This window comes from Epinephelus moara, chromosome 18 (assembly GCF_006386435.1).
Source record: "Epinephelus moara isolate mb chromosome 18, YSFRI_EMoa_1.0, whole genome shotgun sequence".
NCBI classification, from domain to species: Eukaryota; Metazoa; Chordata; class Actinopteri; order Perciformes; family Serranidae; genus Epinephelus; species Epinephelus moara.
Window position 1 is genome coordinate 19,838,367 of NC_065523.1, and position 13,479 is coordinate 19,851,845.

The 13,479-nt window shown below is 43.5% G+C and overlaps 1 protein-coding gene across 1 annotated transcript in view; it reads left to right on the forward strand.

The window, feature by feature from the left end:
• sdk2a (sidekick cell adhesion molecule 2a) overlaps positions 1–13,479 on the forward strand; it is a 99,003-nt gene that overhangs the window by 74,560 nt on the left and 10,964 nt on the right. Inside the window, exons 18-37 of the mRNA XM_050068384.1 lie at positions 1,723–1,838; positions 2,058–2,253; positions 2,353–2,451; positions 2,577–2,768; positions 2,942–3,063; positions 3,187–3,296; positions 3,840–3,990; positions 5,403–5,640; positions 5,740–5,855; positions 6,012–6,201; positions 7,882–7,980; positions 8,107–8,301; positions 8,391–8,592; positions 8,765–8,868; positions 9,168–9,238; positions 9,321–9,456; positions 11,071–11,127; positions 11,573–11,674; positions 11,779–11,894; positions 12,011–12,197. Coding sequence (XP_049924341.1) covers positions 1,723–1,838; positions 2,058–2,253; positions 2,353–2,451; positions 2,577–2,768; positions 2,942–3,063; positions 3,187–3,296; positions 3,840–3,990; positions 5,403–5,640; positions 5,740–5,855; positions 6,012–6,201; positions 7,882–7,980; positions 8,107–8,301; positions 8,391–8,592; positions 8,765–8,868; positions 9,168–9,238; positions 9,321–9,456; positions 11,071–11,127; positions 11,573–11,674; positions 11,779–11,894; positions 12,011–12,197 — 2,799 coding nt within the window. The remainder of the gene's footprint in view (positions 1–1,722; positions 1,839–2,057; positions 2,254–2,352; positions 2,452–2,576; positions 2,769–2,941; positions 3,064–3,186; positions 3,297–3,839; positions 3,991–5,402; positions 5,641–5,739; positions 5,856–6,011; positions 6,202–7,881; positions 7,981–8,106; positions 8,302–8,390; positions 8,593–8,764; positions 8,869–9,167; positions 9,239–9,320; positions 9,457–11,070; positions 11,128–11,572; positions 11,675–11,778; positions 11,895–12,010; positions 12,198–13,479) is intronic.

The window sequence follows — 13,479 nt, forward strand, 5'->3', positions numbered from 1 at the left end:
ACAGACTCACTAAATATTCTCAAGAGCACTCATAAGAAAATTGGGAGTGTTTCCATTTCCCATTCTGTTCCGCTCCCTGCTAAGATGCATTCATTACAGAGGGTGAATCAGCAGATATTTTGACTTCATTAGGTTTTACAGGTGTTCGTGATGCTGCATATCACTCTGTTATACTGGTTTCAAGTTGAAGTTAATTTATTTGTAGCTTTTTTTGTCATGAGCTAGTTGAAATTACTGTACAGGGACGAAAAAGAGCAAAAGAATAGACAGAAGAGCAGTTGCATAAAGTGTTTCTCGTACTCAAACGCAGCGGATCTGAACCCTACAAGTAATTGTAATTGTTATAATAGAGGTATGAATCACACTTTCATAACAATAACTGATTATTTGGAAAACAATAGGATAGTTGCTGTTATTACAAAGTCTGACATAATTTGATTTTGATTTGATTAATATGTGACGAAATCTGTAAATATCCTCATTGTCTTCTTCTTGGCTGCTTCCCATTGTCTGCCAGGCGCTAGGAGACGGCCAGAAATGTTGACAGACGTGCCATGGGGATTTCAAAATAAAGGCTTATGTTAAAGATGACGTTATGTATCGATGTTCTCACTTTGCATTGATGATATTACATTGTTGATAACTGAACCGGTACATCAGTCGAGTTACACCAATAATATACAAACGCTATAGATAATTAGAATTGTGCTGCAAACTTATTTTCCTCTTAACAGCTGTTGCTCTTGGTTTGCTTTTGTTAGTCTTTTCTGCTTCACCTTTATATGCATTCCTCTGTATAAAGGTATTCCTGGTTTTCTTATTCCATTTATTCTAAGTGCCGAGCAGGTGTGTGTGTTTGTGTGTGGGCGTGTAAAAAGATGGTCTCCTATTCATGTCAGTTTCCTTTGGCCAGATGATTAAAAAATATTTCAAATGCCTCAGAAATGACGAATTCCTCCTGGCACACATCGTTAGAAAACCTTGGAAACTTCTGCTTACTTTGACTGATGCCTGATCAATCAATCAATTAATGAGCCAGTCTAAATCAGAGTCTGATGCATCTGCAAATAAACAAATAAACTGTGTTTGTAAAGCAACACAAGATTGTGGTGTTTAATTAGCCAAACTTTGAAAACCTGTAAGGTTTTATTTATTTCATTTCCTCGTCTTTCCTCCTGCGAAAAATAAATAATAATTTCATCATCCAAGTCACTGTCAGCGACTAACGACAGTGAACAAGGCGCCCGTGTTGTTTAGCTCAGCTCTCATTAATTGGATGTTTCCGTCACTCACTCCATTAAAGGCTCAAGAGCAGATCATGATGTGCATTTAAATACGTTCAAAGGGAATCGGGGATAGCATGGGGATATGAGGACCAATACCGGCCAATCAGCTTCATTAACGTGTGACTCCCCGACTGTTTTACTGTGTTACATCAGAATCGCATGCTCACTTCAAACAAACTGCTGCAGGGTTCACCTGGAAGCCGCCTGAGGCAACCGCTCTCACACCCGGTTTGATTGGCGTGTTCTTACCTCCCCAAATGAGCCAAAATAAAAAATGCTTCAGCCTGGTTCTCACACTCTAAACGAGGCCGGTATGAAAATGCCTCTTGTACATTTTTTTTCTCCCCTCCCCTACCTCATCACTATTCTCTCTTTTACTCCCTCCCTCTGCCTCTATCTCTCTGTCTCGCTGTTTTTTCTCCCTCTTCTGGATCAGTGCCCACTGTGCCACCAGGAAATGTACAAGCAGAGGCTGTCAACTCCACCACGGTGCGTTTTACCTGGAGTGCTCCAAGCCCGCAGTTTATCAATGGAATCAACCAGGGATATAAGGTGAGTAGCCCCTTTCTGTCAACTAGTGCACTCTAGTGGTCAGAGGCAGAGGAGGAATCTGTCTGCAAGATCTCATTACGTTGTCTGAAGGTTAATTTTCTGAGTGGATCATAAGCTTAAAAGATGTTAACAGTATTTATCTGATTTTTTACTTTATTACATTTTTTCTTTAAATCTTTGTGCACATTAACACTCTGCCTCTCATCACATCATTTCCAGCTGCTGGCGTGGGAAGTCAATCGTCCAAACGAGGTCAGTGTGGTGACAGTGCGGCCCAACTTCCAGGACAGCGTTCATGTCGGTTACATTTCTGGCCTGAAAAAGTTCGCAGACTACTACTCATCAGTGTTGTGCTTCACTACCCCTGGAGACGGCCCACGCAGCCCGCCTCAGCGCCTACGCACCCACGAGGACAGTAAGTTTTCTCATTCAGGATATTATATAGCATTTGCAGATAATTACATGTCAGGCAGTTGTTCTGTTCATTTACTGCCTGTTTTATTATTTTTTACAGCCCCTGGTGCGGTGGGACACCTAAGCTTCACTGACATCTTGGACACCTCACTAAAAGTCAGCTGGAAGGAGCCACAAGAGAAAAACGGTGTTCTCACAGGTAACCATTAAAGATAACTATGTGGCGTTAACATGTCGTCTCTGCTTCCCTCAATTTATGAGCCACTGAGCTGTGTTTACTGTGAACACTCCGTAACACTATGTGTAATTCGCCTCGTCTTCCAGGCTACCGTATCTCTTGGGAGGAGTTCAACAGGACCAATACTCGGGTGACCCATTATTTGCCCAACCTAACTCAGGAGTACAAGGTGACAGGGCTCACTGCTCTCACCACTTACACCATCCAGGTAGCAGCCATGACCTCCAAGGGTCAGGGCCAGCTCTCCGCCTCCACCATCTCCTCGGGTGTACCACCAGGTCAGTGTTGAAATAAGTAGGTTAACTATATGATTCTAAGTTGAGAATTTTTAAGTACCTGAAGTATCCACTGAAGAGCTGTAACCACTTACTGTGACTCAAGCCAGCGATTCCTAAAAGCAGTGATATTTGAAAATGTATTTAATCTATCTCTCCTCTATTCTCTTCCACAGAGCTGCCTGGTCCTCCAACCAATTTAGCCATCTCCAACATCGGGGCTCGCTCCGTCACCCTGCAGTTCAAACCTGGTTATGATGGCAAGACATCCATTTCCCGCTGGCTAGTGGAAGCCCAGGTACAATGCTTCATAACTGACATTTTATTTATTTTTTTACGACATGTATGATGTCTTAATATTGGTGTTAATTAGTTTAATTTGTTCAGCTGCTGATCACCCCATTCGGTCTGTGCATTTCAGATTGGCATAATAGGAGAGAATGAAGAGTGGCTGATGGTTCATCAGCTGGCTAATGAACCTGATGCAAGATCACTGGAGGTCTTGGACCTGAACCCCTATACTTTCTATAGGTGAGCTCATGCACACACACTCAAACACACACATACACACCCACACATACATTTATACAGGTGCTGTGTCTGAAATAGGGCTGGGTCATATAAAGAAAATCAAATATCACAATATTATTGACCAAATGCGGGTACTCCGGCTTCCTCCCACAGTCCAAAGACATGCAGGTAGGTGTGAATGTGAGTGTGAATGGTTGTCTGTCTCCATGTGTCAGCCCTGTGATAGTCTAGCGACCTGTCCAGGGTGTACCCCGCCTCTCGCCTGATGTCAGCTGGGACCCCTCCAACCCCTAACAGGATAAGCAGTTACGGAAAATGAACGATGAATGTTACTTGGAGTTATTTTCATTATGCCTCTACTCATAAATAGCTCCTCTTCTCAGCCACTACAATGACCTAGTTTCCCTTTGGGCATCATTAAAATTTCATCAAATCTAATAAGAAATAATCTAATCTAATCCTCTCCAATATCACCATCATATCTTCATTAAACAACCACCTTTAGATCACTTATTCAACGCCTGCTGGTTTGTTTTGCCCCAGGTTTCGAATGCGTCAGGTGAACATTGTGGGCACCAGTCCTCCCAGTCAACCCTCCAGGAAGATCGAGACCCTGCAGGCCCCTCCAGACATCGCCCCCGCCAATGTCACCCTGCGCACAGCCAGTGAGACCAGCCTGTGGCTTCGCTGGGTGGTAAGTTATCTTTGCACATTGGGCCTGAGTTTTATTAGATTATTATTTGGTTTAGATATGCATGTCTGGGTTGTTCCTATTCAGACGAGGCTGAATGAGGTTGCATTTGCATGCACGTGCGCTATATCAAATTGCTGTCTTTTTTTCGTTTTTGTCCTCTCGTTGGTGGAAAATCATGTTGGGGCTGAATTGGCAAAATGCCCTCAGGATATTAATTGGATACAACATTGATAAGATAAGCTTTGTCAAATCAGATTTAGGCAATTTCATTTTGCCCATCCGAATCCCAAAAATCTAATTTTTTCTCATATATTAAAACGTTTGACATTAAATGATGACTTTCTCTATGACAGTTCGCTTCAACAGCTGACTCACAAGCATCCCTTTTGTTGAAAAAACTCAATTTAGAATTTGGCACACTTCATTGTGTCTTTATTGTGTACTTTTTTTTTTCTTCGTGAAATGCTGCCTTTTCCCTCTTCTATAAATTTATCCTCTCGGGGCTGTGATATGATGAATACAGCTGATGGCAACGATAATGTTTTTGGAAAGCTGCACGCTCTCTGTCCTTGATTATTGCTGCCTCCTGCGTCAGCATTTGGCCAATGTATTCTTTGCTACATCTGTCCATTATCATCACTGTGCCAGCGCCTGAGCGGTGCCAGACAGGGAGAGGCAGAGGCGAGGTACTCCTGCAGCTCCTGCAGGATTATAAAGAGTGCATGTCACCTGGGTTTAACAGCAGATGGGTGTCAGCTGTGTGATATGACTCTTCAAATTAATGACAGAGCTCAGTGAGTGTGACCCTTTTCAAAAGCTGTGTGTTAAACTGTAGTAAAAGTTTGTGGTCCACGTTACACATGTGGAAGTCCTTCACTTTCCTAGAAATAAGCTCAGGGCATATTTAGGTAAGTATGCTCTCTTAGCATGCTCACGATGTGCACGTGTCAGTGCAAGATGTACCGCATAGAAAATAGATTCCCACTGGCTGAGTGACTTTTAGAGTGATTGCAAACACCCTGAAAACACTTCAGCACCGCAGTTAATTTCAATATTAATGAATCTTTCCAACGTGTACCTGTGCCTTTCACAAACCATATTGCCTGATACATATTAGAATTATATTATTATTGATTTAAGAGATTTATGGAATGTGCTATTATTTGAAGACAATGGAGTATTACCACATTTTTATTAAAACCACTAAGTGCAGCACTGAGCGCTGAGAGGGTCTAGCTTCTCTTCCCATATTGCTTCTCATCATTCCTGACAACGCCTCTTAGCTGTTGTAAAATCATTGTAAAGTACGGCCTCTCATGGCTTATTGCTTCGTTATGCACTCAGTTATGATGTCATTTATATTGATCTCGCTTGAACTTGGGGAGTAAAAACAAAAAAAAAAATCCTCTCAGCCTCTTCCAGAGTGGGAGTACAATGGGAATCCAGATCTCGTCGGCTACCGGGTCCAGTACTCTAAAGCCGGGACTAAAGGCGGGGTGCTCTCCCATGTCATCATGGACCGGCTGGAGAGGGAGTTCACTATCGAGGATCTGGAGGAGTGGACGGAGTATGAGGTCAGAGTTCAGGCCATCAATGGTATTGGCTCTGGGCCTTGGAGCCAGCCAGTTCACGGCAGGACCAGGGAGTCTGGTGAGGAAGGCATCATACACACACATACATATGGCAAACACATTAATTATGCAGCTGTTCTAAGATGTGCTTAACTCCGTCCTTTGCCTCTTACTGCAGTGCCTTCCAGTGGCCCCACCAACGTGTCAGCTTTCGCCACCACCTCCAGCAGCATCCTGGTGCGGTGGGGGGAAGTGCCAGAGCCTGACCGCAACGGACTCATCCTGGGGTACAAGGTCAGCAGTCAGCAGTCACCCCCCACCAGCTTATACAGTTCATCTGAGCATGATCACTAGTTCCAAACAGTTATTCTAACATCATCAATATATAGCAGATTGTGCTAAATTACACTGAAAGTCATCTTATGGTATAACGCCTACTGTGCATTTCAGGTTGTGTATAAGGAGAAGGACTCAGACACTGCTCCAGACTTCTGGACAGTGGAGGGCAACACCACCCACAGTGTCCAGCTGAGTGGACTGGGCAAGTACGTCCTGTATGAGATCCAGGTCCTCGCCTTCACACGTATAGGAGATGGAAGGAGCAGCTCGCCGTCCATTTTAGAGAGGACGCTGGACGATGGTAATCATAGCTATCTTACCAACCTATTTGATCTAGTTGTTATACTAATTTCACTGTGCTGAGATCATTTCATTTGTCGTTAGAGTTGGGTCAATTTCGTTTTATTTTTTATTTTTTTGCAAAATGGCTGAACTGGAATTTGACATTATGACACGTTCTGGAACATTAAAAGTAGCCCACATCAGCACTTGTGTTGACGGCAACAGAGCGGCACATGTCGTGTTTGTTTACTAGAAAGTCAGTGTGTTTTTTGGACGAGATGAAACATGGCAGTTAGTCTCTCAAGAAAGCTAAAACTGCACAATTTGTTTTGTAATACTTTTTATTTATGAACACTTTATGTTTAGGAACAAAGGGAGGAAAAAAAGAAAGTTTCAGAGTTTCATACATGCTGCATACAATAATTATGTAGCATCTGTCTCATTGGCTAAGTAGGTACACCATTTTCTCCACCTTTTTTCTCCCAGTTCTTTCTGTAGTCATATAGAGTGTATCATTTGTTCCAGCAGGTGTAAGTGTTTAACAATATTAATGAAGAGGCTAGTAGTAGGGCCATTTTTCTGGAGCCAGTGTTTTGTAATGGCCTTTTTTACTTGCTGCCAGCAGGATCTCCAGTAGGTAGATATCATCTTTACTTAGTCCATCAGGGATGTGTCCAAGGAAAAGGGACGTGAAGGTTATACTAATACTAAAACCCAATGTTTCTGAAATGACTGTTGCTACTTCCTTCCAGAAAGTCTGAATAGAAAGACCAAGTCCAAAAAATATGGGCATGGTCAACCATGACATTCCCTCCAGCAGCACAGCTGGGTGCCAGTTTGTTTAGACTTCTGTTTGGGTGTGATGAAAAAACAAATTAGGTTTTTCCAGCAGAAGTCTCTCCGGGTCAAAACTGCACAATTTTAGCGAAATTTTGGACTTGAAGCCGACAAAAGACTTGTCCTAACTGGCTGCGAGCAACGTGGAGCTGAGCTTTTGTCTGGCGCCACAGTGGACGTGTTTTGTTTAGTGGTTGGTCTACATGATGTAATTAAAGTGCATATTCAGTGGATTCAGGGTGGACAGAGAGCTCAGATTTTATGCGACGCAACGTGATAGTTGGACGCTCATTTGCTGTTGGGATGCCGTGTCATTATGTTCCATCTGGGAGCTGCTGCTGAGTCGAGTGCAACACTTATTGGGAAAATTTTGTAAACTAGTCCAGTCTGCTGTTAAGCTTAATATTCCAGGGGCACGGCTCTGCTGCTGACCCTGTGCTCACCACTGTTTGTTTGTTTATGATTATAAGTTGTTTTATTACCAATTCCAAGCAGTTCCTCTCTCTAATGTTGATTATACTTATTGAAAAAGCTGTTGCACTTTGCACCTCGTTTCTGAAATGAATCTCACACCACTATGGATACTATTTTGCCCCCTGGAAACAATTGCATGAGCCAACCAGAAGCCCTTACCTGTACACAGGAGCACCTGCTGTCACTAAAATGTATTTAAGAAGTCGATGTTGTTAATCAATTTATCAAGTATTTTCTCAACTGAAGTATTTTTCAGTAAATGATTGAAATGTTCTGCCTTGTTTTAAGTATATACTATATTTATTTTGTTTTCCTTGTATCAATGAATTAATGTCAACATCTAAAACTCTCTACTGATTTGTTATTTTGGTCATTTTTCGTGGTGTAGTACCAGGCCCTCCAGTCGGCATCCTCTTCCCAGAAGTCAGAACCACCTCAGTCAGGCTCATCTGGCAACCTCCTGCACAGCCCAATGGCATCATCCTGGGTGAGCTGACAATACTAATACGACCTTAGATATACCATTGTTTGATTTTGTCGCTCGGACGAATTGCCCTTTTTGCTCAACTTTTTTTCAGCACGACTTTATATTGATGTGACTTTGTCCTCTTAGCCTATCAGATTGCATACAGACGAAACTCCTCAAACAGCAACGCCGCCACAGTAGACGTGCTGAGCCCCAGTGCGCGACAGTACACAGCGGCCGGACTGAAACCAGAAATGGTGTATGTGTTCCGCCTCACCGCTCAGACACGAAAGGGTTGGGGTGAGGCCGCTGAGGCTTTGGTGGTCACCACAGAAAAAAGAGGTAAGTGTAAAATGCTGCTGCTATTTAAATTATTCACATCAAAATAATAAGTTTGAGAGTGACCGTGTGTGTGTGTGTGCGCCCTTCAGCCCGACCCCAACCCACCAGCCGTCCCGTAGTGCCTCAAGAGGAAGTCCAGGCTCGCAGAGTGCTGTTGTCATGGGAACCAGGCAGCGACGGCCTGTCCCCAGTTCGTTACTATACAGTCCAGTACAGAGAGCTGCCGGACAGCAACTGGACTGTCCACTCTGCATCAGTCAGCCACGAGACGCACTCCTACATAGTGGATAGGTAGATGTGAAAGTCTTTTATTTCACCCCTCCCCTCCCCGTCCCTCAGACTTTTATTCCCCCATCAGCAGTTGTTGTTATTCAGTCAGAAAATAGAAAGTGAGCAGGGCAGAACATGCTGTACATGGCGTTCACATTGCACTGTTGTGTTTTTGTTTTTGTTCTCTTTAAAGGTTAAAGCCTTTCACTTCATACCAGTTCCGTGTTAAAGCTACCAATGACATTGGAGACAGTGAATACAGCCAGGAGAGTGAGGCCATCACCACCCTTCAGGATGGTAAGATTTTTCAGCCGCAGTAAAAGATATTGATTAAAACATGTCAGTCACCGTGCAGCCCGCTATCGCTATCCGTTGATTTTCTGTTCACTTGTACAAGAACACTTCTGTAATTGTATGAACATGCCTTTACATCAATGTTTTGACTTTGGATTTTCACAGAGAATGCTTTACGTCAACAGTGCGTCTGTTTACTCTCAAGCTGTTCCCTGGCAGACTGTTTGAATTATATATCACTCTGCTCAGCTGTGTTGGTTTGCTAACACCAAAATTCTCTATTTTCCCCTTATCTTCTCCAGCTCCAGACAAAGCCCCAACAATTCTATCCGTTACACCTCACACCACCACGTCTGTACTGGTCCGATGGCAGGTACGCTGTTGAATAACTGTGTTTTGTGTATGAAGGACTGAATTTATTAAATGTTGAGCATTAAGCAGACCTCTCTTTGTAGCCTCCCGCTGAGGATCACATAAATGGAGTGCTGTTGGGGTTCAGAGTCAGGTATCGGGAGTTACACTATGACCGGCTACGCAGCTTTACTGTCCGAACAGTTAACAGTCCCTCTTCCAACTGGGCTGATCTCACTGGTGAGTTTACTTTTCCGGTTACATGCAGAAAGTGGTGGTACCTGAAGTCTTTAATGTACCGACTGTTACATCCAAGTATTGCTTTAAAGGTCCAGTGTGTGGGATATAGGGGCATCTATTGGCAGAACCTTAGAATGAGCCACTTTCCACTCACCAGCCACTTTATTAGGTACACCTTGCTAGTACTGGGTTGGACCCCTTTTGCCTTCAGAACTGCCTCAATTCTTTGTGGCATAGATTCAACAAGGTGCTGGAAACATTCCTCAAAGATTTTGGTCCGTATTGACATGACAGCAGCGCTTGCAGATTTGTCAGCTGCACATCCATGATGCGGATCCATTCCACCACATCCCAAAGGTGCTCTATTGGATTGAGATCTGTTGCTTGTGGAGGCCATTGGAGTACAGTGAACTCATTGTCATGTTCAAACCAGTTTGAGATGATTTGAGTTTTGTGACATGGTGTGTTATCCTACTGGAAGTAGCCATCAGAAGATGGGTACACTGTGGTCATAAAGGGATGGACACGGTCAGCAACAATACTCAGGTAGGCTGTGGTGTTTAAACCATGCTCAGTTGGTACTAAGGGGCCCAAAGTGTGCCAAGAAAATATCCCCCACACCATTACACCACCACCAGCAGCCTGAACCGTTGATACAAGGCAGGATGGATCCATTCTCTCATGTTGTTTACACCAAATTCTGATCCTACCATCTGAATGTCGCAGCAGAAATCCAGACTCATCAGACCAGGCAAGGTTTTTTTCAAGATTCAATGTGTTTTCCATTCAGAGATGGTCTTCTGCATACCTTGGTTGAGTTCCTGTTGCCTTTTTCTTATCTTGAACCAGTCTGGCCATTCTCCTCTGACCTCTGGCATCAACAAGGCATTTTCACCCAGAGAACTGCTGCTCACTGGATATTTTCTCTTTTTCGGACCATCCTCTGTAAACCCTAGAGATGGTTGTGTGTGAAAATCCCAGTAGAGTAGCAGTTTCTGAAATACTCAGACCAGCCTGTCTGGCACTGACAGCCATGCCACGTACAAAGTCACTTAAATCACATTTTTTCCCTGCTCTGATGCTCAGTTTGAACTTCAGCAGGTCATCTTGACCATGTCTACATGCGAAATATGCATTGAGTCGCTGCAACATGATTGGCTGATTAGCTATTTGCATAAACAAGCATTGTGTGTACCTAATAAAGTGGCTGGTAAGTGTATTAGCTACATATGGAGTGGGTCCATATTTGACACACTGAAGAAGTTTCAGTTCTGCAACCTCCCCACTAGATGCCACTAAATCCCACACACTGAACCTTTAAAGCTACCAGTAAGAAGAAAACAAAGAAAACACTGACACTCACAAGGACGTTTTCTTATTTAATATGGGCAAAAAAAAAAGACATGTTTCAGCTATGAACCCAATGCCCCAACCGTGCACCCCATTGTTCAAGATTTTAAGTTGTGCATGCTGCTATTTTTGACCATATAAGCTACTACTAAGGCCTGCAGTGTTCTTTGCTAAATAGACAGATAAATCAGCTGATACTGCAACTCGTTCCCAATCCTGTGATCTACTCTGTCTGCCAACCCTGCCTATCTATCCAATTTCCAGCTCCTTACAGCATCAGGAACTTGAGTGAATCCACGCTCACCCAATATGAACTTGACAGTAAGTCTTCTTCCTCTCTTCATGTGTCTCTTCCGTCACTCTCCATCTGTTTGCATGTCATCTGTTGCATGAAAATATGTCATTTCTATAATAATTTACAGCAACTGTGCTTTGCGCCATCCTCCCACTCAGCTGTATCTGCTGTGGGGCCCCCTCTGAATCTTAAGATGTGTATATGACTTTAATCTCTCCGAGCTGCCCCATCATTATTTCAGTGTGGTTTCTTTCTTTGTAATCGCTGACAAATCTTAGCCGTGTCCCCACAACAACCCCATCTTTTCATCACTTTGCCTCATAATTCCACCTCACTGTCTTTTTGTTCAATTTGTGATGTTGTCTTGCCACGGGCATCACTATGACTGTGCGTCTCTCTGGAGTAACTTCTTTTCTGCTCTTTTATCTTAACTGTGCTGTTATAACGCCGCCATGGGTTCTTTCCTTGCAGATTTGAGTAAACACAAACGCTACGAGATCCGTCTCAGTGTGTATAACGCTGTGGGGGAGGGTCCCAGCAGTGCACCACAGGAAGTGTTTGTCGGAGAGGCGGGTATGTTTCTTCTCTCACTGTGCAGCATGTGTGCCACTTACCTTTAAACTGTATTTCCCAAATGCATAAAAAGTGATTATTATTTACACTCTGCCCTGTTCTAGTCCCAACATCCCCTCCCCAAAATGTGGTGGTCCAGTCCTCAACAGCCACGCAGCTGGATGTCACATGGGACCCTCCACCTCTGGATGCTCAGAATGGGGACATACAGGGTTACAAGGTATCAATATTATGTCTTTTTTTTTCTATTACTGCAAATCAGTCAAACTTACATCATACCTTCCTCATTTTTACACTTTCATTGAAAAATCCTGAACTCTTTTATTCTGTTTATAGATCTATTTCTGGGAGTTTCAGCTGCAGAATGAAACAGAGCGCCTGCGTACTCTGTTCCTGCCAGAGCTCGGGGTGAAGCTTAAAAACCTGACAGGCTACACCACCTACATGATCAGTGTGGCAGCTTTCAATGCTGCAGGGGATGGGCCCCGCTCCCTGCCCACCAGAGGGCGCACTCAGCAAGCAGGTGAGTTGCGTCAAATCCAGATGTGGTTGAAGAGATTACAGTGATTGTTCAAAAGGCCCAGTGGCATTTATCTTGCAGCCAAGATCTTCTGCCAACACCATGTAGCATTTCACAGCTCTGTATTCCTTTATACCTCTGTCTTTCCTCTATCTGTCTTCTTCTGTCGTCTGCACAATGATACTCCTTCTTATTATTAAGCTGCTCAAGTGCTTGTTTGGAGTAGTATCTCAAGGTTGGTCTTCTCTTCTGTCACAAAAGGTGCTTACAAAAGACTCAGTGATGAGTACTTTACTTTAATTTTGAATCACTGCGCTACACTAAACTGCAAACTAGAACTGAAGCACTGCACAAATGTTGTACAATGTACTCTTCCCATTCACCAAGAAATAGAACATTTTGACGAAAGAGTTTAGTTTGGTCCTTTGAGACATGGCAGAGGAGATCAGAGTCTTTTTGGCCCCTTCATCCAGGACAAGCCACGAGGGTGGAAGCCTAATGACGACGGAGGAGCAGTGAATACAGAGTGCGGGGGACACATGTAGATTAGTTTCTTGGCCGCAACTGCACAAAGACGTCTGTGTTTACCAGCTAGCGAGAGTCCCTCCTCTGCGGTTTCAGCACAAAAATGGTTTACAGTATAAATTTCTCTTGTCTTTTCCGCCCCCTTGAAGGCTGTGACATTGGCGAGGGGTACAAAGTGCTGAGAACTTAAAAACACAGGCAGGAATTTTGGCTCTCTGCACCACAGGGTACTGGGAAGCGAGCCAACACAAGCTTTTGTGAGTTTTATGCAGAATTGTGGCGAAATCCTGACACTTAGCTGGATCTGGGTTGGGTCAGCAGGCAGAATTCTCACAGCTCTCGTTCAAGGTCGCAGAATGATTTTGCACAGTCTTGTGTTGACTGGAGTTTGCTTTTTAGTGACGTGTTTGCTTAATCAGTCATAGTATTTTTGTTGTTGTTGTTGTTGCATTGACCTGAGCTGCACAGCACCGTACCTGTTTTTGCACGAACAAAACACTTCATTATTCATGCTCAGATAAAGAACAATGAACAATGAAGCCGCTTTCATTTTTAATCTCCTAGTATTTCAGTTTTCATGTCATCTAGCAGAACAGGATTTTTTCAAAATATATCTGATTGCTTGCTGCAGACTGAGTGTTACCTTTGGATTTCCCTCTCTTGTGCTGGTCCAAATCTACTTTTGCTGCCAGTGGAATTGACCCAAATGCCTTGAGAGTTTGGAGCAAGTTACTGCTGTTGAAAATCTGTTAAATTGGTA